Genomic DNA, 24,625 nt, shown 5'->3' on the forward strand with positions numbered 1-24,625 from the left:
CCCATCATAGAGGCAGCAAAAATAATCTAACTAAATCATCTTGTTGTAATGACTTTAAGAAATTAAGAAAATGAGCCCCAGCTGGTTTGGCTCAGCAGTTAGAGCGTTGGTCTGCGGACCAGAGAGTCCCGGGTCCGGTTGCCACTAAGGGCACGTACCTCAGTTGCAGTTTGTCCCCGGCCCCGGTTGGGGGTAGTGTGGGTGGCAACCAGTCAATGTGTCTCTCTCACATCGATGTTTCGCTCTCTCTCTCTCTTCCCCCCTCTCCTTCCCGCTCTATCTGAAGATAAATGCAAAACTGTCCTCGGGTGAGGGAAAAAAAAAAGAAATTGAGGAAATAAAAACTGCAATAAGATTATAGTTTACCAGTGTGATTATTTAACTTTGCTACAATTTTATGATAACCTCTACTGGGTAAAAAGTATATAATAACATGATCAATCAAAACTCCTGCCTTTTCAGAGTACAAAAGTTATTTAAAATCACACATCTAAAATACAAAAAGTTCCATTTCATATCCAATTTAACAAATTTAAATAACCAAATTTTTCAAAATAATTCTTTATAAAAGTATTTTTCTTAACAGAATCACATCACAAATCTTACCTGCAAGTTAACCAAAGTTCCAAATCGACTAAAATGCTCATTAAGTTTGCTGATATTATTTAATTCTGGAGGAATTTTTCTAAGTTCAAGTTTGGTATTTTCATTTCCAAACTGAACTTTTTTCTGGAAGCCTGGGCTGTTTGTTCTATTAAAATTTGGTCTGTAACAAAAATCAAGTTAATTAATACATTCATGTATATATCCTAACCCCTATCAAGTACAAAAAAAATAAAGTTTTACTATGTAAGTTCTATTTTTTAAAAACTGAAATTACTGATTGATAATGAAAATTGAAATTGTCTTCGGAAAAAGATAATGAAAAGATAATAGTGTTCTCGTCTTTCATGGAAGCCAGCTGAGAAGTGTTCTTCCATATCACCTGTACTTGGCACTTTCAATCCACTCCTACTTACACTTCTTAACAGGAAAGGTCCTAGCACCCTATTTCAGTCAATTTGCATACATAACCCTTGCTCCATTCTGGAAAAAGCTAGCTTACCGAAATGTACCCTATTTTAAAAGGTTGATTAAAAGGTAGGAATGACTGTCTCAACCACTTCCCAACTTAAAAAAAAAGGCAGAACTGTAGACACATTTGACACTTGGGGGAAAAAAGGATAAAACTATGGCCCAGAGTGGTTACAATGCATGCCTTAAATCACAGAATTAAAGGCAGAGCCAGAAGTAGGAATTACCTACCTTTACATGATGTTAAAAAACTCTAAAAATGTGTGATCTTAGTCTCTCCTTAAACATGAAAGTTTACAAATGAACCATCATAAACACAACATTCTGGTTTTTTACCTCTTTCTCTGAAGCCCTTCCATGACAACTTCAGTGCCTATCCAGCTTCCCCACCCCACCCCAAAATATTCCTTTCTAGCTCTTAATAGAAACTGCCCCCAGGCTAACACCTCCTCCCAGACCTGACCCACACTTTCTTCCCTAATAACAAGCTCACGACTACTCTTTATACAGGTAGTATTCAATGATATCCCTAACATAAGTAGTGTTTTTAATAGGTGGGGGTGGGTGGAAAGAAAAAATTATGTCCTCAACCACTACACCATTTCTACATGAAAATGCCTTCCAATTACCAGACAACTAATTAACAAATTTTTAGAAAACAACTTACATTTTAGTGGGGTATTGCCTACAGAAGACAATTTTGTAAATTTTATTTTGAAAAATAATATTATACTGTCATAATAATACTCCAACTACCCTAAAAATTATTGAGTAATAAAATTCCTCAATTTCCCCTGCCAGCTTACTTATCAAACCAAGTCTTCTTTGTAGTAACTCCAGGCTCCCCAGAACCAATGGTTCTTTTCCTTGACTCTGAATCCACTACTATCCTCATACTGCTTTTATTAGGAGGCTTTTCTGTTTGAAAAGAAAAAACAAAGATTAACATTTTCTATTTATCATAGCAACACATTCTTAAATTCATATTGAAAACAAAGTTCTGGCGTTTTTGTCCTAATATATATTCTAGAAAAACCAGAAATAAATGTACATTCAAATACAGTAGTAATCTAAGGGAATTTAACATTTCAAATTCACTTCAACCTAACTAAAGAAGAATTAGTAGTTCTCATTTGTCAAATTAAATTATGACTCTGGCCCTAGCCAGGTGGGGCTCAGTTGGATGGAGTGTTGTCCCATACACCAAAAAGCTGAGGGCTCAAATCTCAGTCAGGGCACACACCTAGGTTGCAGGTTTAATCCCCAGTCAGGGTATGTACAAGAGGCAACTGATAGATGTTTCTCTCTTTCTCTTCCCCTTCCTCTAAAAATCAATAAATACATCATCAGGTGAGGATTTTTTTAAAAGGCTTTATTAAAAATAAATGAATAAACAAAAATAATAAAATATGACTCTCTGAACAACTTCGGTGGCTGGGGTGGTGGTAAAATCCATGTCACTGTTCCCCTCTGCCATCACCTTCACCAGAAATATGACCTTTAAGATTCGATAAAACTGCCCTGGCCGGTTTGGCTCAGCGGTTAGGTCATCTGTCTACGGTCCAGAGAAACCCGGGTTCAGTTCCCACTAAGGGCACGTACCTCAGTTGCAGTTTGTTCCTGGCCCTGGTTGGGTCGTGCAGGGGACAACCACTCGATGTGTCCCTTTCACATCGATGCTTTTCTCTCTCTCTCTCTCTCTCCCTCCCACTCTATCTGAACAAAAAATGGAAAAATGTCCTCGGGTGAGGATAAAAAAAAAAAAAAGAATCAAACTTATGAGTTGTGATTGAAGTGAGTTGCTTATTTAAACATCAACATATTAACATAATTAATGCATACAAGATTTTAAAAGATAAATATTCAAGATTGAAATGCAGTGCCAAGAGCTACTGAATATCTGCTAACAACATTTTACATTTACTTAGAGTCTGATACAGCTCTTTTAACCTGTTATTTGCAAATGATGTCAAAATTTAAAACATACAAACCTTAATACTTATAAAAAATAGAATTTTAAAATTCTTTTTAAAGATGGATAAAAATTGGTTGTGGAAATCCTATTCTTAGTATTTCTAAACACATAACTAACCAAGAGAACTTGGTATCTGTTTCAACACAATCTCTCTCATGGCTACAACTTTGATCTCTATGCAGGAGATCATATCAATCTCTCTCTTTCACAGAAACTGCTCTGAGGACCAGTCCTAAATTTCCAACTTCTTGGTTTTCTCTGGCTACCTTCTTCTGGCAATCCCATGGGTATCCTAAAACTATGCACAAAATAAAAATTATCTTCATATTAATGTACTTTTTAAATATTAAACATTTAAATTAATAAAACTACTTTGATTTCTGACTCTGCTTACATTCCTTCAATTCATCTTGTGTGTATTTCCTCTCAATTCCCACTGAGACAACCTTGGTACAAACTTGCATTCATTTTCATGTGATCTACTGTCTTGAACTTCTGCTTCTAGATTCTCCTACTACTGATTTATCCTATGTAGAGAGCTACCAAAATAAGTGCTCCCAGAACCCTGCTTCCATCTTCACCAAACTGACATTTCCCATCAACATTTTAAAATATTATGTATTGGATTTAGGTGTACAGCTTAGTGGTTAGACAACCAGATATTTAAGTGTTCCCCTCGATATTTCCAGTATCCCAACTGGCACCATACAGTTATCAAAATATTTCCTATGCTTTACTTACTTCCCCATAACTATTTTGTAGCTACCAATTTGCGCTTCTTAGTCCCTTCACCTCTTTCAAACAGTGCCCAAACCCGCCCTGTCTCTAGAAATCACCAGTTCTCCCTATCTGTGAGTCTGTTTCCGTTTTGTTTGTTGATTTATTTTGTTCTTCAGATTCCACATGTAAGTGAAATTATATGGTATTTGCCTTTCTCTGACTCACTTTACCCTCTAGGTCCATCCTTGCTGTTGCAAATGGTAAGATTGTATTCGTTTTTTAGGGCCAAGTAATATTCCATTGCATATATGCACCACAGCTTTTTTATTTTTAAACAAATATGTTTTTATTGATATTTCAGAGAGGGACGAAGCAAAAGAGAGGGAAACATCGATATGAGAGAGAAACATCAATCAGCTGCCTCCTGCACACCCCCACCCCCCACTGGGGATTGAGCCTGCAGCCCTGGCATGTGCCCTGACTGGGAATTGAACTGGGACCTCTCAGTCTATGAGATGAGGCTCAATCCACTGAGCCACACAGGTGGTGCGTACCACAGCTTTTTTATCTACCCAACTACTGATGGGCACTTGGGTTGCTTCCATAGTTTGGCTATTGTAAATAATGCTGCAATGAACATAGGGGTACATATATTCCTTTGAATTAGTGTTTTGGATCTCTTCAAATAAATCCACAGAGAATTTGTGTTTTGGGTTTCTTCAGATAAATCCCCAGAAGAAGAATCACTGGGTCATAAGGCAGGTTTATTTTTAATCTCTTGAGAAACTCCATACTAATGTTTCCCATGAACACTACTCCATTTCTATTTATTATTTATTTATTTATTTGGTATAGGCCCCTAGCGAAAACCGAACCCGGGACTCTCTGGTCCGCAGGCCAACACTCCAATTGTTGAGCCAAACCGGCCAGGGCCATTACTCCATTTTTAAAAAGAAACCTCTTAAGACCACTTTACCACCCTGGACAGTTTGCTCAGCGGTTAGAGCATCGGCCCGCAGTCCAGAGAGATGGGTTTGGTTCCTGTTAAGGGCACATACCTCAGCTGCAGTTTGTCCCCGGCCCCAGTTGGGGTTGTATGGGTGGCAGCCAGTCGATGTGTCTCTCTCACATCGATGTTTCTCTCTCTCTCTTCCTCCCTCTCTCCTTCTAGGTCTATCTGAAGATGAATGCAAAAATGTCCTCGGGTGAGGTTATAACAAAAGAAAAAAAAGACAACTTTACCCTCCAGCTCCAACCTTCTCTTCTTACCCTTAACAGCTATTTCCTAAGAAATGTCTACACTTGCTAACTTTGCTTCCTTACAACCCACACAATTCACTAATTCTCTAAAAATTGTTAGCTGCTTCGATTATTGCACTTAACTTGCTCTTGCTAAAATCGCTGATGTCCTCATTTGTTGCTTCAGCTTATGAATACATCCCAGTCTTTCTATTACTTGACCTCTCAAAAGTATTTAATGCTGTTGATCACCTTCCCCTCCTTATTCTCTCTTGATTTTCAAGACACCACACTCCCTGCTTTTGTCTGTGTCTTTTTGGATTCATTTTCTCAGTGCCTTATGTAAGCTCCCTTTTCTCTGCCCACTGTGTCAGTGGAAGCATTCTCCAGGTTATTTACTTGGACTTTCCAATCTCGCTCTACACAACCTCCCCGAGACATATTATCTACTGCAAGGGCTTCATTCATCAATGTAATGATTCTCAAGGAGAACACTTTTGGAACCTTTGTCAGCCAGGCTTTCAGATTTGGGTATGCTTCCGTCCATCTTTCTTTAGTTCTCACTATTACTAATGACACAGAAGAAAAGACTGTTCAACGTGCTTTTTTCATCTGCCCAATTTCCATAGCAGAAACCTGTTGTTTTTAATTTCACCGTCTCTATTACTCCCATTCTAAGTCCCATAAGTTACAAGTGTTGTCAACTCTTACCAACTAAACTTAAATCTTTCATTTCCCACTGTTACTACCCTAGTCCAGCTACTACCATCTCTTCTCCGGAATTCTTTAAATGCCTTTCATTGGCCTCTTACATCCCTCCACATCCCTTACTCCTTCTGTTCAAGTCACAAAATTCTTCCAGATTCTCAAAAGTATTTTAGGATGTATACGCTTTATCTAGACTAGTGGTTCTCAACCTTCCTAATGCCGCAACCCTTTAATACAGTTCCTCATGTTGTGGTGACCCCCAACCATAAAATTATTATTATTATTATTTTTTTAATCCTCACCCGAGGACATTTTTACCATTTTTTGTTCAGATAGAGTGGGGGAGAGAAAGAGAGAGAGAGAGAGAGAAACATCAACGTGAAAGGGACACATCGAGTGGCTGCCACCCACATGACCCAACCAGGGGTTGCCACCCGCATGACCCAACCAGGGCCGGGGACAAACTGCAACCGACGTACGTGCCCTTAGTGGGAAACGAACCCAGGTCTCTCTGGACCGCAGGCCGACACTCTAACCGCTGAGCCAAACCAGCCAGGGCCATAAAATTATTTTTGTTGCTACTTTGTAACTGTAATTATGCTACTGTTATGAATCACCATCGGAAATATGTGTTTTCCAATGGTCTTAGGCAATCCCTGTGAAAGGGTCATTCGACCCCCAAAGGGGTCGCAACCTACAGGTTGAGAACCGCTAATCTAGACCCTTTTGCTGGTTACCTCTGACTTATCCTACATGTCTACAGCAGATCAGGTAGAAATATCCAGTATCGTAGCATGGGTGATGGTCACAATGCAAGTTGTAGGTTCCTTGCTCAGTGGTATCTTCACAGGACCAGTTCTGCAACAGGATTTTTGGCCTTATTCCTGCCTCACAAGCCTGGTTCACTGGCCCCTTTGGAGAGGTCTTTGAGCTATCCAATATCCTTTTTTCTTTAATGTTATTTATCTAAAGGTTTACTATGAGGTAGTGATGTGTTTTTCACCAGTACTTGTGATGTGTTTGCTCCAATTCATTTGTATTCTCTCACTCATATTCTTTTATTGTTATTTATTTAAAAGTGAGAAATAAAAACAAAAAACAGAACCAAGTTCCTCTGAGTATACAATTACCAAATGTGTCTATTACTTATATGTACTGTGTGTATTCAATATCCTTCTTAATAAATCTGTTTTTCAGCACTGGTTTTGCTGACCGCAAACAAAAAACTACTTAGCCCTTCTTCCTACCTATATTCAATCAAGTAGTATCTATCAAATTTTCACCTTCTTAGAAATATGGAAAAAACAATTATCAGGGCCTGTAAGTTATAGTAATATTAGGAATTCCAAGGCATCAAAGAGCCTAATTTTTTTTCATTTGTAGGTTTAAAGTATGAAGCATAAAAATATGATTATCACATAATAGTCTTTGACAAAGTTAAATTAAGGCCATCTATAGGCTATTGGAAATATATAATAATCGCAATAAACAGCATCATACACTTTTAATTAAGTATCTGTCACAAATCCAGGACATTAACTTTCAAACCAAATGGGCAACAGATGTAAACATTTTGGGGGAGGGATGACTGAGAAAAGAAAAGGAAATAGAGGTATATGTAATCCTCAATATAAATGGGTTGCTAAATCAGTTCTGTGGTACATAAAAACAGTGTTATTAATAAAGAATATATTCCTGCCCTGGCCGGTTTGGCTCAGCGATTGGAGCGTCGACCTACGTACGGTACAGAGAGACCCGGGTTCGGTTCCCGCTAAGGGCATGTACCTCGGTTGCAGTTTGTCCCCGGCCCTGGTTGGTCATGCGGGTGGCAGCCACTCGATGTGTCCCTTCACATCGATGTTTCTCTCTCCCTCCCGCTCTATCTGAACATAAAATGGAAAAATGTCCTCGGGTGAGGACAAAAAAAAAAAAGAATATATTCCTAAACCAGCTCACAGAAATAGTGCATAATCTATCCAAAGAATAGTACTAAAATAATCACTATGTATAACGATTCTATGAAAAAAGGCTTTCAAATTTCTAAGTAGGCACACCAGACTTTTCTCTTTTAATAGGTTCACTTCCTGTAACTTGAAACTACATGCACATGGAGCTGAAATGACCACCACTCCAATTTCTACATGGTAAGATTTATATGTAAGGGGTTTTATTCCTCTTCCTTCTCTCCTACCAACAAAAAACTGGCCTAGCTTTGGAATGGCTCTAATAAATACAGATCTGCAGCACATACGGTTATGCCATTCCTAAAGAGCAAGATAAGAAAGAGGCGACTTGATGCTAGAGTTCTAGTAAGAGCAAGGAGTATGCACATGACAAAAAGAAAATAAGTGCTATGTAGTGACCCAAGAAAGGAAGGGGTTATCTCTAACTGGTCAGGTAGGAGAGACTTGGAGGATAAATAGCCACAATCTTAAGTGGCTACTTTTCAATTACAAGCAAGCTTATATTCCTTGCACAGAAACTGTTTAAAAAAAAAATCTTTTCTTCTATTGTTGTTGTTGTTAATGATAGTTATTAGAATGCCACAGACAACTTTAAAACATGTGAGGGAAAGGGAGCATCCATATGAAATATCTCGTGATCTCAAATAGGATACAAATTAAATTGAGTATAAATTAAAATGATCATCACACCTCCATCACAAAAAGTTCTTTGAACACTCAAGGTACATGCTCAGAATCTTAGTTTCCAATGAACAAATTAAAAAATTCAAGGTGCAAGTAATTACAAAATAGTAAACCAAATTAGTTGTTGAGTGTTATTTAATTAATTTAGAGTTTTATTCATGATTAATAAGGCATGACATTTCTTTTTTTACTAGAAAAAAAGACATGAAGGAAAAACTGGAAAGATAACGAGACTTAAAAATTGAAATAGGGAAAAATACTTTTATTGGTGTACATAATATTTTTTATGTCTAACCATCCCTCACTTCCCTGTATTAAATATTATCTGTAGCAAATGCACCATCTTTCTAAGTAACATAAACTCTCTACCTCCTCTGAATCTCCATATCCATTTGAACCTTTAGGGGTGTAGGTCTAACTGGAACCTTTAGTTTTGCTGCATCAGCTTGTGTCTAAACTCTTATGTTCTTCTCCCGTTTAGAAATTTTATCAAATAGTCTCCACCAAGAAAACCTTAAAGGTTAATTAGTCATTTACTAAAACAGAATTCCTTTTGCTTAAAATATATAGGCAAACCAATTTCAAATTCTAACATCAAAATAAACAAAAGTAAAATACATATCAAGCACAAGTTTGTACAGCTAAGTTCATTACAAACTATGACAGAGTCTATCTTTAGGAATTAAAGCAATAATCTCAAGAGTTTAAATAAATCTATTAAGACCGCAAATGACAAAAAATACCCAACAAAAGCTACATTAGAAAATATGTACTTTTATAAAATTCCTTTCCCCTTGGAAACACCACAAATAGGGAAACACACATTCTCTTTTCTCTCATGGGAGACCAAAGGATTCAAGAAACAAACATAAACACCATCCTTGACTCAACCCCTATAAATGTGGGACCAACTGTTTTTTTATAAATGTTTATCATTCCAGATATTATGAAAATTATAAGTAAAGATTAATCATAGTACCTCTGGGTGGCAAATCCATATCCCCTGATGTCAGTCCTATCAAGTTGGGCCTTTGTGCATGCACTCTGTGTCTATACATAGGTCTGGAAGTGTTTGTTATGCTTGGGGCCTCAGGATTATAGCCATCTGTGTCATATGTATCTGGTAATACAAAAACTGTAATTAAAAAACAATTATAAAACTCCACTTCATAATTTTTCTATATTGTCATAGAAAAAATAAACTATATATTGCTAATATAAAGCTAATATATTTCACATGTATTAAAAAGAAAATTTAGTTTTATAAAAGTAAAAATATTATTAAAAAGAAAATGTGACTTAGATTTTAAACACATCTTAATTGAAGATTTACATTTAATGTACATTCACCATGTCTACATTTTTATTCTATGTCATTTTAGTGAGAAAAATAGACCTGCTAGAGCAATTCACTCTCTAAAAATTTTTAAACTCATCTAAAACTGTATTACATTATAAATGTAGAGAGGGCCAAAACTGCACCTGCAGTAAAGAGAGAGGGTGGAGCAGGAGGCGGCTGGTGATGAATGCCAGTTGTTACTACAGTAGGAACAGAACTGGTTGCAGAGTTTGGGGGAGCATCCATGCCAGATGGCTGCAAAGGAGGAAGTGGAGGTGGTGGTCCTGTCAAAACCAAAGAATAAGAAATATCATCTGAAAGCAAACAAATAAAATAAGTTATTTGCATATCCAAACATGATATTCTCATTCATCAAACTATAATATCTACAAATATCAAGTTCCTACAACTGTATTAGTTATCTAGGGTAAAATACCCTTTTAATGATTTCTAAAACAGGTTTCTCTTAAGTTATAAAGTACTACAGGCAGCTGGGATTTATCAGGGATGTGCATAATTCAGAGCCACCCCAAACCATAGGTTTGGCATAGCCAAGCAAAGTAGGGGTGTAGGTCTAACTGGAATATCTTGCTCTAGTTTCCAGTACCTATAAAATTACTTTAGATACTTTTAATAAAAGCAAGCATCAAACTATTAACATTTTTAAAAGACTATGAATGAACAGATAAAAGTATAGGCAAACAAACATATTTATTTACCTGTGACAGGTGGTAGACTGGGTGGTAATGGGCCTGGAGGTGGCACTGGGGGTCTCAGATTCACAGGTGGGGGTGTAAGAATTGGTGGAGGTGGGGGGAGCCCGGGAGGAGGTGGTCCTTCAACAACAGGAGGCTGTGCTGGGAAAGGCAGCATACCAGGAAGATTCACATCTTCTACAACTACAGGGTCACTTCCATGATCGAAAGGGCACATGTCTCCTCTCATACAGAAACCCTTTTCTGTGAGGAAAAACAGAAATATAAAAAGTGCTGGACATACAAAGTTTCTCTAAGTTAAAAAAAAGTTAAGCTATTTAAAACCAGAAATATTTAAAAATATTGGGCAAGTATAATTAACCATACCACAACAGCTACCTACTAATTCCAGTAATTTAAAAATACTTATCAAGTGATAATATAGCTAACACAGACACTAAAATATATTATCACCAAATAAAAATTAGTATATCTAGCTAGCAAGATGGTATAAAACTTCCATGTGTATGTCATTAGAAACACTTCCTGTATTTAAATCTCACTTAAAACTTTATGAATAGTACAACTATAGCTTTCATACAATTTATAAAACTTTTACAGTAAAACCTTGAGAGTGTTCATTTATAAAATTCTTAAATAGGTGATATTCACTTTTCTAGTTCTACTTACATGCCAATAACATTAATGTTTAAAGATGTGAGTTTTGTCAAAATGTTTCAGTAGCAGATTCCCTCATAAGTAACTCTGTGAATATTACTCTTATTTGGTAAATTCCAAATGTAAGACTTACATGCAAATAAACAATATATTTAAACATATATTCAGTAGTCAGTGGTGATCAACTAATGAAGTTTTCAAGAATACTGAGAAATTCGTGAATGCTTAAAATTAATTTCCCACTATTTCCAATAGGTTAAGTCTTTAAATAACTGTGTGCAAACTAAACTTACAGAATTTAGTCAGCTGGAAATATTAATTCAATACTTCATGAAACAGTTGAAAGGCTTACCATCATAGTCTCTACACCGTTTCTTTGGTATTGGTGGTCTGACATATGAGTTATGGTCCACTTGGTCTTCATGAAATTCAGACCAACTTTCGGTAGTGTTATTACCATGATGTGTAGGAGCAATTACTGTTATCGTGCTGCTCAAAGTAGGTACAGGGTAGTGACCAGATGAAATATTAGGTACTGAAGAAACTGGAGTATAATTGTTTTCTAGTGGATCTGTTCTATCCAGGTCGTATTTAGGTTTTACCAGATCCCTTTCTGCAACAAAATGTAAATTACTTATAAAACTGTTTTAAAAAACCATGTCCCAAATCTAAGAAATAGTACTATTTTTGCTAAACAGAGAATGTTCAAATTTTAGACAATCGTCTTTTTCTTTTAAAATCTAACAATAAGTACACATTGTTCCAAGATAAGCCATTTCTTTTCAATATGACCTAAACTATAAAACCACACATAAATGTGTGTTTAATGAGTTTAAAATTTCTTGAAGTTCTGTTTACAGAAAAGAGATTTTAAAATTTTCTTAGTATGCATAACTTCAGTCCACAAAACAAAATAAAACTACGGTTGCCCAGCTGGTGTGGCTCAGTGGATTGAGGGTCACCCCATGGATTGAGTGGATCCGGTTCAATTCCCAGTCAGGGCACATGCCTGGGTTGTGGGCTCAATCCCCAGGAGGGAGTGCGCACGGGCAACTAGTCAATGTTCTCTCTTACACTGATGTTTCTATCTCTCTCTCCCTTCCTCCTTCTATTAAAAAAAAAAAATCAATAAAAATATATTTAAAAAAATAAGCCCTGGCCGGTTTGGCTCAGTAGTTAGAGCATTGGCCCGCAGTCCAGAGAGACCCGGGTTCAGTTCCCGCTAAGGGCTTGTACCTCGGTTGCAGTCTGTCTCTGGCCCTGGTTGAGTCGTGCGGGTGGCAACCACTCGATGTGTCCCTTTCACGTTGATGTTTCTCTCTCTCTCTCTCTCTCTCTCTCTCTCTCTCTCTCTCTCTCTCTCTCCTCCCACTCTATCTGAACAAAATATGGAAAAGTGTCCTCGGGTAAGGATAAATAAATAAATAAAATAAGCCCTGGCTGGTTTGGCTCAGAGGCTGGAACATCAGCCTGCAGACCAGAGTCCCGGGTTTGGTTCCCGCTAGGGGCACGTTCCTGAACTGAACTGAACTCTACTGAACTAAACTAAACTAAACTAAAACTATGGTTATTTTTTCTGGGATGAACATTTAATTGTCATCCATCTAAAGATCCTAGCATGCCTTTTCACAGTAAACACTATTTGATAGAGAATGGATGAACAGAGGAAGAAAATTAGCCCATACTAAACATAAATAAAGAAATTAATTATGGGCTGCATATGGTCCCAAGGAAAGGGAAAAGGTATTAAGGAGATTTGTTAAGTGAAGCACCATGCAGAGAGGCCTAGCCCACACAGATCATGGGGGGGGGGGGGCACAACTCTAAAAGAAGAGTAACAAGAGAAGTACAGGATTTATAGAAAGGCTATAAAATTATTCCCTAGATTAAAGATGGCTATACCATAAAGGTTGCAAGGATAGCTAAAATCTAAGCTTGAGTAAAGGTGATTTATTCAAAGGTGTTTATTATTTTATTGGCTATATCTTCCTTTCAATAATTAAAAGAAAAATTATACATGTTGGAAATGACATGGTCTTGCAACTACACACATCTGAAATAAAAACGTTTAACTGTTTCCATAGTTTTGAAGCATAACTGATATATAAGTAACTGAAAATATTTAATGAATTCTGATCTATGCATCTACCTGTGAAATAAAACACCACAATCAAAATAAAGTACATACTATATACATACTCATCACCCCCAAAAGTATCAGTGTACTTCTTGATAATCCATCCCAGGCAACCACTGATTTGTTTTCTGTCACAGATTGGTTTGCATCAACAGTTCTTTCCTTTTTATACATCATATGGGTATACCTCAATTTGTTTATCCATTCACCTGCTGATGAATATTTGGGTTGTTTCTAATTTTTGGCTATTACAAATGAAGATGCCATAATCATTTGTAGACAAGTTGTTGGGGGGAAATACACTTTTACTTCTCTTAGGTAAATACCTAGGAGTGAAAAGGCTGGATCATTTGGTAGGTGTAGGTTTTATAGTTTTAAGATACAGTCAAAGTATTTTGCAAAGAGTTTCAGTAGCTCTCCATCCTCACCAATATTGAATAAAGTTAGTCTTTTTAACATTAGTCATTCTGATGGATATGCAATGGTAATTCATTGTGCTTTTAATTTGCATGAAATAAAAATTTGAAAAAGCATTCACTTGGACCAATACAAATTGGAAAAAATGATGACAACACTGACAAAATTAAAACAAGTTTTAAGACTCTTACATAAGAAGCGTTTTCCCAATAAAAGAATGCCAATGAGAATATACACATATGATTTATGATTTACCCCTGCTTCGTGTTCTGCTTCTGCTTCTAGTCCTGCTTCTGTCCCTATCCCTGTCACGAAGCCTCTCTTTACTCCAACTTCGACTCCGACTCCTGCTGTAACTGCGACTTCGCCCTCGTCTTCTATTGTACCGGTCTCTGTAAGAATCTCTTCGAGGAGGGTTTCGATCATAATCTCTTTTGCGAGAACGATCATCTTTTTTCCTCTCATCACGACTTCTAAAGAAATAGATGATCACTTTCATGTCAATAACTTTCAAGTAGATACAGGAAAACTCTAATTAAATGCAAAAGTTGTAGTTAATTCTTGTAACATCATGATTCTTTATCACACCATCAGAATACAAACACAGGAAACTCAAACAATAAAAAACTGAACATGATCTGCTTAAGAACTCTAAAACTCCTTTAAGGGAAAAACTCTTAAAGTCTTGCCCGGCTGGTATAGCTCAGTGGTGGAGCATGGACCCAAGCACCAAGAGGTCGCCAGCTCCATTCCTGGTCTGGGCACATGCTCAGGCTGTAGGTCAAATCTCCAGTGTGAGGCATGCAGGAGGCAGCCAGTTGATGTTCTCTCATCAATGTCTCTCTCTCTCTCCCTCTCCTTTCCTTTCCTTTCTAAAATCAATGAAGAAAAAAAACTCTTTAAAGTCTTAATCCTCAGTCTTATTATATACAAAGTCATCTATACATATGTCTTATAGTACATTATAGTACATATTGTCTTGTACATATATGTACTTGTACATATGTGTACACTTACATCTTATCTCACAGGCATGTATCACATCCAATGCATTCTAAATGCCTTTGAAGCCTTAATGAAAAAAATTATGAATTCATATTAAAAAGAACTTCAGGCAAAGAAAGGTCTCATTGAAATTTCACTGGAATTTGAAGTTAAGAATAAAAATAATAACAATAACTATTCAATGCCAAGCACTATTCTAAATATCACTTCTAGGACCCAGAAATCTTAGATATTCTTGGTAAAAAAGGACTGAGTTATACTTTCTTAGACCAATAAAAGAATAGGTATTACTCGCCTCAGTGTAAAAGACAATCAAGTCTAAACAGTCATGTAAAAGATAACCAATGTCTTATCACCGAACATGGTTCAATGAAAGAATCACCTATTTTCTCTGTATCGGGAGCTTGACTGGGGAGGACTGTGATTTAGCCTTCTAGAAAACTTCTTCTCTCGTTCTTCCTCCTTTAGGATCTGATATACAAAAAAAAGTGTGCAGAAGTTGAGAAACAGTTATTCCTTACCATGTTACTATTTCAATAACTTAACTGATACTAAAATATAAAAGTAAAATGGTCATCCTCTAAAAGTATTCAAACAAAATAAATTTCTCCTCTAAACACCATAATTTAGTTTAACCATTCATGACCAGCATGCTGAAAGTTAAAGTGAATCTAAAGAAACTCGTAAATTCTTATCTTAGGTAACATTCAGTGATGAGAAAACATTTTAAGCAAGTGTCCTCATTTTTAAATTATTAGTGAAAACCCAACTTTATTCCTTCTTTCAAAAGTCCAACATACGTCCTGGCCAGCATGGTCAGTGGTTAGAGCAAAGGCCTGTGCATGGAGAGGCTCGGGTTTAATTCCTGGTCAAGGGTTGCAGGTTCAATACCTGGCCCGGGTTCGGGCACACATGGAGACAACCAATCAATGTATCTCTCTCATATCGATGTTTCTCTACACTTTCTCTCTCCCTCCTTCTCCCCTCCCTTCCACTCTCTAAAAATCAATAGAAAAAATATCCTCCAGTGAGAATTAACACCACCGAAAAATAAAAAGTCCAATATACATTCATGTTTTGGTTCATGGATTTGGTTTGTCACTTAACACATTAGGTAATATAGGAGAATGCATTAGAACTAAGTCATAAAAAAAAGAGAACATTTGAGAAAATAATATGAAAGACAGAACAGTTCTTCAGTTTCTCGCAGCAGTGTGGCAGCTATATATTCCTCTTTACTACAAAAGGTCTCCACTCATATTATATAATTAATAGAAAGCAGTCCTGCCCTGGCCAGTTTGGCTCAGCGGTTAGAGCGTCGGCCTGCGGTCCGGAGAGACCGGGGTTTGGTTCCTGCTAAGGGCACATACTTCAGTTGCAGTTTGTCCCCGGCCCTGGTTGGTCGTGCGGGTGGCAGCCACTCAATGTGTCCCTTCACGTCGATGTTTCTCTCTCTCTCTCCCTTCCTCTCCCTCCCTCCCACTCTATCTGTACAAAAAATGGAAAAATATTCTCGGGTGAGGATAAAAAAAAATAGAAAGCAGTCCTGGAAAACATTCCCTTATTCAGTGCTATTTTGTCTAGGCCAGAATTTTCCATGCTGTACTACCCAAAACACTGTTTCCATAGGACATTAACAGGTGTTACTAGAAAAAAAAGAATTTAGAGAATAAATAAATTCAGAAAATGTTAAACATGTAGCTTCTAGAAATATGGTAAGGCTCAGATTTGCATTTTTAATAAGAACCCTAAGATATTCTGATGTAGGTAGTCTACAGACAATATAAACAAGTTCCAGTTTGTGCCAGATGCTCCAGCATCCCTTTGGTTAAGAGTCTCTCACTGTCAAAAATGTTCCACATTGGATGATAAGTTAAACAGATATCCTATCAACAAACAAAACTCGGACACTGCTTAAAAACCTTACTTTAACAGTATGGCTTTTATTCCTTAATACTTTTGTTCTCTTGCCACCCACATGAACCCACCCGCATCAAAAACACTGGGTACAAATAAAACCCTCCTGAGGCACTTTTTCCTTTCTATTTGCCTCACTGCACACTTGTGAGTAATTTACGTTGACAGATCATCCTATTACATAGCACATAATCAACTGGGAACTTTTCCTACACCCACAGCACTTTAATCCAGATTGTCACCTGATATTTTAACAGTTCTGAAAGATCAGGGATAAATATCCTTAATAATTGTTTAAGAAAACTGTGCTTTGTGAAATACTATTATATAAATAGATATAAGACTAAGACTTTGCCACTAACTGGTTTTGGGGAAAGACTTCTTACTGTTTCTCAAACCAAGAGCCCATGATTTACTAAAGATTTTTTATGAATTAAAATATATTTTTAAATAGCAAAAATCAGGAACCAACCCAAACTTCCATCAGTGGGCAAAACTTTTAAGTAGTTGCCAGCACAATATCTACTATCCCTGTCTTCCTTACTAACAGAATCCCTATGGAATTGGTACAGAATAAGTAGTTATAAATTATGTCTGGTTTTCCCCTGCAGAGAGACATAATGGGAGTGTTTTATTATGTATGTGTCTGTTTAACTACATACATATTAATGTGTATAAATATGTTTACGTATACAGGGATAAAAATATAGTTAATACTATGTAACACTACATATGCATATATTATTGCATAATAAACATGTTTTAGTTATATAATCTGAAAAAAAAAAGATTTATGAGGGGTAAAAAAAAAACAAAGGTCACAGCTACATCTTCTACCACACAACCATCTCTCAATATTAATATCAATTACCACTTACTGAGAAACCTGCTATGTGCCACATACTATACTTGGTGACTTTTCAGATATGCATACCCTTGATGGCCTGGGCACCCTAGTCTTTAACAAGCTTCCCTGGTTCACACATATTATCACTACTCCTTAAGCATATCCTATGTGACTTCACTGGGACAGGCCTCTGGAAGCTTGAATCTGTTTCCCCCTAGACTTTGCTCCACACACGTTGTTCCCTTGGCTTTTTTCTTTGTATCCTTTCACTGTAAGAAATCATAACCATGACAATGACTATATGCTGAGTCCTGTGAGTGCTCCTAGTGAAATCACTGAACCCAGAGTTGGTCTTGAAGACTCCTGACACAGATACAGAAAATGCAACTCAGTTTAATTATCCCTTATATGTTTTTAAAGAAAATATAAGGTTAAACACAAATTCTTACCTCTTCTTTTTTTATATCTTTTTCTTGGTGCTGAAAAAACTCTACCTTTAAGCTTCCTGATGATGGCTGTTCTGGAGGAGGTAAATAACTCTTTGTATTCACAGCATCAAAAAGTTTTTCCACAAATATCTGTGTCTCTAAAAATAAAACAAAAAACCCCACATATTAAAAGACATATGCTACGATATTACTCTTCACTTAAAATCCTCCTAACCAGTAGGCCATGTCACAAGTCTCATGGTGATACTGATCCATCCCATTTTCAGAGTGATGGGGACTGGAATGCCTGGAGTTTCTGGGCCAGCCACTTCCAGCCATGACTAGTTTCCATGTACCCTACCAGTGTGCAAACACAAATATCACCATCATCTAGATGTTGGCAAAGTGAAAAAGCTAAGAAGCACTGTGCTAGACAACATTCAAAGTAGATTCCTAAAGAGTACTAACCTTTAAATAAACAAGCATTCAGTCATTTTCTTAATCAAGCATTCGATCATTTTTTTAATCTTAAAAGAAAAAATATCAGCATGGTTTAAGAAAGAGCATAATGAAAGAAAAGCCTTCCTGTATAAATAAGCTATGGATATAATCAGTAATATTATTATTTGTTCAATTTACAGCCTTTCTCTTATTGAGTTCCTTTAATACTGTGGATAATCTTTTCTTTTTTTTTTTTAATCCTCACTCGAGGACATTTTTCCATCCTTTGTTCAGGCAGAGTAGGAGGGGGAGAGAGGAACAGAGAGAGAGAGAAACATCGACGTGAAGGGACACATCGAGTGGCTGCCACCCGCACGACTGACCAGAGCTGGGGACAAACTGCAACCGAGGTACATGCCCTTAGCGGGAACTGAACCCAAGTCTCTTGGGACCGCAGGCCGACACTCTAACCGCTGAGCCAAACCGGCCAGGGCTAATCTTTTCTTTTTAAAACTTTTACTAGTATTTATTTGATGCTGATTTACTCCTAGGCCAAAAGCTTTTGTTTCTTCAGGGACATCTTTTTCTTCTGTGCAATCTCCTCTGTTTAGGAACAGTTTGCTCTTTTTCAGTAGGACCACCTCAGTGTGGCAGGGAGAGCTCAAGTATGGGTTCATCCACCTACAAGCTCTGTAAGTTCTGCACCTATCTTGGGAGCTTTCTTCACCTGGATGTGCTCAATGACCAAAGAATCTACATCGAAACCCTTAAGTTCAGCATTACTCTCTACATTTTTAAGCATGTGCAGCAAAAACTCAGCACTCTTTTTGGGCCACTGACCCTGTGTCCAGCCCATTGTTTGGCCTGGGCACACCTACCAACTCACCACTGTAATGACAGAATGGCACACATTGCTTCTGTCAAGTGTTCTTAAAGTGAACATGAAGATTTGAACCTCTTGATTTGCATGATTTTGTGAGGTCTTCTAGGTCAAGTGAATAGTGAACCATTTTCAGAGGTCACCTCAGGCCGCTTTTGGGAATAGCTATATAATCTTATTTTAAATAACTTATTAAAATAAGGTAGTATTTTAAAACCATATATCTTACCTTTTTGAAGAAATACATCCAGTTGATCAATACATAATGCCTTTAACTCTTTTTCACTTTTGTCTTTTTTTACCAAAGCAAGAACATATTTTGCTAGGGCTGATGGATCTGCATCACAGCTGAAGAAAAAAAAGCAGTGTTGAAGGAAATTTGGCCACAAATAATTGCCCATTCTACAAATTTCAGTTACAAATGGACTTGGCATAATAAATAGTTACATGAGTTAATATATATATGAAAAAAGCACCTGACACATGGAAGACAATTAAAGAAATATAAGTTCTCCTTTACATTAATATATTCAGAATCCTTCCAAATATATACTAATATATGTATTAAAAATTCAGTAGACTTTATTAAAAAGAGAAATGATAACAAAGTAAAAAGAATTTCAAAACATCAAAAACTAATATATTTAGTGTGGTATGTGATAAAAATACCAAAAGGCTTTCTCCCCTCAGAAAAAGAGTGTGCAATAAAGACGAACCTAAATATATACCACTTGATATATTATTATTTCTTTTTTGTAATCCTCACCTGAGGACATTTTTGTATTTATCTTTAGATAGAGTGGGAGGGAGACAGGGGGGGAGAGAGAGAGAGAGAAACATCGATGTGAGAGAGACACATAGACTGGTTGCCACCCACACAATCCCAACAGGCCGGGGACAAACTGCAACTGAGGTACATGCCCTTAGGCTTAGCAGGAACCAAACCCAGGACTCTCTGGTCCGCAGGATGACGTTCTAACCACTGAGCCAAACTGGCCAGGGCTGATATATTATTTTAACAAAAGAAAAGAAAGTCTAGAAACACCCAACATATATAGAAATTTAGATTTTATAATGGTGGCATTCAAATCAATGAAGAAGAGATAAACTATGCTACCTGCTCCTAAATTCCTGACCCACAACAGTGATAACTGTCATGAGATGATAAATGTCTGCTGTGCTAAATTAATTTTCTGGGTAATTTGTTACTTATCGTAAGTCATCATCTCTCATAGATCTACTACCATTTATTTGCAAAGACTTGAAGTGGGTTATAACCTAAACAAGAAGCAAGGAGGAAAAAATCCATTTTAATGGTAAATGAGAAATGTTTAAAAACTTTTTCTTTGTAATTCACTTCAATATACTTACTTATAACAACAAATTATTTTTAAAAAAATAGCCCTGGCCGGTTTTGCTCAGTGGCTGGAGCATCTGAAAGGTTGTGGGTTCGATTGCCGGTCAAAGCATGTGCCTGGGTTACAGGTTTGATCCCCGGCCCCGATGCGGTCATGTGGGAGGCAACCAACCGATGTCTCTCTCTCACATGGATGTTTCTCTCTCTAACTCTCTTCCTCCCTCCCTTCTACGTTATCTAAAAAAAAGTGGAAAAATATCCTCAGGTGCAGATTAACCAAAAAAAAGAAAGAAAGAAAAAATAATTTATGTTAAATTAATATTTTCATATTTAATTATAATGAGCACAGAAATAGTTAGATGTGTGATAAAATAAGCCTAAAGAAATGGGACAATAACCTCATGATGTATTTACAGATATATTTATATCTGGCAATCTTATATTACCACATGAGAGAACATGTAACAATACTTATGATGTGCCCTGGCCAATATGGCTCAGCAGTTAGAGCGTTGGCCCACAGACCAGAGAGGCCCAGGTTCGGTTTCCGTTAAGAGCACGTACCTCAGTTGCAGTTTGTCCCCAGCCCTGGTTGGGGCTGTGTGGGTGGCAACCACTCGATGTCTCTCTCTCACATCGATGTTTCTCTCTCCCTCCTCCTCCTCCCCTTCTCCCTCCCGCTTTATCTGAAGAAAAATGCAAAAATGTCCTCAGGTGAGGCTAAAAAAAAATAATAAATACTTAATGATGTTAGGTAACTTGAATAAATACAATCAACTAAATGTTAACCTAACTAGACATCAAGCTGAACATACTTCAATTTACTGGAAATCACTAATACTATCACAGTGTTATACTGTTTTATTGCAATTACTGTTAATAACAAATTCAGTCTCTACACTGAATCCAAACTGGTTTGATTGTTGTGAATTTTCAATAATGGCCTTTCCAATGATGTAACTGTCACTTTACATGTCTCTAAACTACACACCAAATCTATTCCATTTTCATCATGTTAGTTTTTAAACAAGACACTTTAAAACTGGATTAAAATGTCAGCAGCTAAAAATCTGAAAAAAGATCTTTGTGATTTTTATAGTTATTATATGACCTATAGACCACTGATTTATAAAACAGCAAGACAGAATTCCCGAACAATCTTTGCTCAACAATTCTGAATAAAATCAAGAACCAATAAAAGTCACAACCACAACAAATCAACTACAATAAACAAAAAATTTAAGCGCTTAAGATAGTCTGAAAGGCAGACTTCTTAAAATTTGTTAGATTGTAAGTTATATACTAGAAGATTTAGAATTTCACATTTAAACAGCATTTGATAGGCAATTTTTCTTAAGTCCTATAAGAAATCATTCCATTCGTATTTCAATAGCTTTTAAAAAAAAACAAACCAAAAAAAGGTATGAGCTTGCAAATCACAGTCTAGTAAAAAATAATTTGAACACTGGAAGTTTAATAATATACCAAAATGTTACGTATCAGGGACAGGCAAAATGTGTTCTCTTTTCCATCTGTCTTAATTAAAAGTGTCAATGCTGCATCGTATCATTCTAGCAATGATAACCTGCTATACAAAATTAGTGATGCAAAATGGTCTAAATTACCTAATCAAAAGAATTACATTCACAATGTCAGGGGTTAGTTATTTTTAAAAACTGTCTCATGGCAAGCAAGACTGATTTGCATTAGGTACTTCACCAAACCAACTGCAACTGATAACAGGTTTGTGATTTGAATGATACTATTTTGTCAGAGCCAGACTTGACCCTCTGCTCTACTGCTAGCATTCTGGAAACGTGTAGAAGAAAAGGGGAGCTGAAATCTTCTTTCAGATCAGAGAGCAACACAATAAACAGATTTTGAAAACGTGTAAGGACAAAGGAATACTGAAAGAGTGATAGACTGCATTCCCACCTTAGAAACCATGCCAAATTCCCACTAATTCTATATTCCATAAGCACCTAGCCCAGCAAAAACAATCTGCCAATAAAGTATAATTCTAACCACAGAGTAATTACATGCGTGTTTGTTTAGGGGGGGTTACAAAGGGGGTGAGGAGGTGGGAAAAACACAAAGAAAATCAGAAACTACAAATAAGGAAGGCATGAGACATGACCTACCCATATCATTTGTGAAAGGTGGAGTGGAGGGGGAGCAACTAAGTATTTTAGTTAACATAAGTCAAATGAGAAAAGGTGTGAAATGATTGGGAGAAAACTTAAATAATAAAGATGCAATAAAATAGAAAACTGAGAACTACAAAGGAAACAGTGCAATTCTCCTAGTTTTAGGGAGTGCTTTCACTTCTAGGTGCCAACAACTTTTATAAATACATAAACAAACTCAAACAGGTTCTTTGAAAAAGACCAGAATGGTAAATGGATGCTGTTAACAGATAGCTTACTAGGGATTCTCAGTCTGGAAAATGGAAGTGTCGGAGAGAACTTCATAGGTTTTCAAATAACTAAGGGGCTATCACAAGAAAGGATTACATTTATTCAATATATCCTCCGTGGGATATAATTAGAACCAATAAGTGGAAGCAACAGATTTTGGCTTAAAATAGAGACAGACTTTTTTAATAATCAGAGGCCTCCCAAAGGCAGAATAAACTGTCTGAGAGAAAGTGAGTTCTCCATCATTAGAATGGTTTCAAGAATAGGTTGAACAGCCCCTGGCAGATAAGCACTAGATTGGATAGTAAATCACTCACAAACCCAAAAGAGCATAATCCTTAGGTTTAATTTTGTTCATGGGATATTGTGCAGCTATACGAAACATAAGATAATACAGTTCTCTTTTCCATTACTAATCTATAGATATTAGTAATAATTTTTAATTACATAGCACTACAGAGATAAAAGTGCACAGTATGTAAGATAGTTTTATCAAAAACATCAAAACCTAAAATAGAACTTCTTACTCATGTGTGTAGTCTCTAGGCCTAACACAGTAGCTGAGACAGAATACTGAAAGAGAATATGTACAAATCTATCTCGCTAGATCAATATAGTAACTTTTGTCAAGAACCCTTTTTTCATCTTCATAAAGTTCTTAGGATAAGGTAAATAGTTTACTAATTATCTTCTAAATACCACATTTATCTTTCAGAAAATATTTAATAAACATCTACTATGTCAGACACTGTTTTTAACTTTGAAAAAAAAATTTACACTGAGGGTGTAGGGAGGAGACAGACAATGCATACATACATACATACAAACAATATGCTGTTGTGCAGACAAGTGCTCTTAAGAAAAATGATGCAAGGTAAAGGGATCAAGTATAGAAGAAAAGGAATGAAGGGAAGAAAAGAGGAAGAAACAAAAGATAGGAGAATAAATAAATGAATATATCTTAGGTAAGATCTCAGAAAAGGATTCTGATGAAATGATATTTAAACAGGGATCAAAACAGAGTGCAAGCAAGTTTTCTGCGATCTGGAAAAAGGACAGCCTAGGCCAAAGTACCCAACAAAAAAGGCATGAGGTGGGTGCCTACTTGATACATGAGGAGCAAGAGTACAGTGGGATTGGGCAAAGTGGGCATTCATAAAATTTGGATTTCTAATCTCACATCTCTGTAAGAATTTAAAATTAATGGCTTGAATAAGCTTTGACAAATTTAATGTCCAGATTGCTATGAAGTCATTCAAACCAATGTTTCTGAAGGCATTAATATAAAATTTTATCAATTTCTGGATATAGTGTGTTAAGGATACAACTAATAATAGCCTTGAAAAGCACAGGGGTGACCAACGGGGAGGGTCATTCTCTTCCAACTGTCATCTGGGAAAGGAAGCTGAAGAAGCCAAAGCAATGCAAAAATCAAATGTTATAAGAAAGTCTCCCCCCAAAAAAGCCCCTGAATTTTCTTAATACTTTAAATAACATATATATTATATTAGGGCTTATCTGATTTATAATTACTCCTCCCAACACACTCGTCATATTAGTTTTTACTTTCTAATTTAGAAATTTCAAAACAGTAAAAGAATAGTAAAGTAAAAAAATAAGCTATTACTCCAGTACAATATTTCAAAAAACTATTTTGTTTTGCTCAAGTTTCTTAGAAGCTTTGGAAATCAGTGGAAGATAAC

General features: G+C 36.5%; 1 protein-coding gene across 11 annotated transcripts in view; it reads right to left on the reverse strand.

The window, feature by feature from the left end:
• The window catches only part of RBM26 (RNA binding motif protein 26), a 90,480-nt gene that overhangs the window by 38,511 nt on the left and 27,344 nt on the right, over positions 1–24,625 (reverse strand). For 4 of the 11 annotated variants that reach the window (XM_036249730.1, XM_036249729.1, XM_036249725.1 and 1 more), the window contains exons 2-11: positions 19,378–19,496; positions 17,849–17,985; positions 15,018–15,106; positions 13,886–14,103; positions 11,429–11,689; positions 10,423–10,662; positions 9,847–9,987; positions 9,344–9,484; positions 1,881–1,992; positions 607–766 (exon numbers count right to left, since the gene is read on the reverse strand). In XM_036249730.1, coding sequence (XP_036105623.1) covers positions 607–766; positions 1,881–1,992; positions 9,344–9,484; positions 9,847–9,987; positions 10,423–10,662; positions 11,429–11,689; positions 13,886–14,103; positions 15,018–15,106; positions 17,849–17,985; positions 19,378–19,496 — 1,618 coding nt within the window. Of the gene's footprint in view, positions 1–606; positions 767–1,880; positions 1,993–9,343; positions 9,500–9,846; positions 10,018–10,422; positions 10,663–11,428; positions 11,690–13,885; positions 14,104–15,017; positions 15,107–17,848; positions 17,986–19,377; positions 19,497–24,625 lie in introns of all 11 variants that reach the window. The other 7 variants (XM_036249721.1, XM_036249727.1, XM_036249720.1 and 4 more) reach the window with 3 other exon arrangements.

This window comes from Molossus molossus, unplaced genomic scaffold (genome assembly GCF_014108415.1).
Source record: "Molossus molossus isolate mMolMol1 unplaced genomic scaffold, mMolMol1.p scaffold_m16_p_9, whole genome shotgun sequence".
Classification (NCBI taxonomy): Eukaryota; Metazoa; Chordata; class Mammalia; order Chiroptera; family Molossidae; genus Molossus; species Molossus molossus.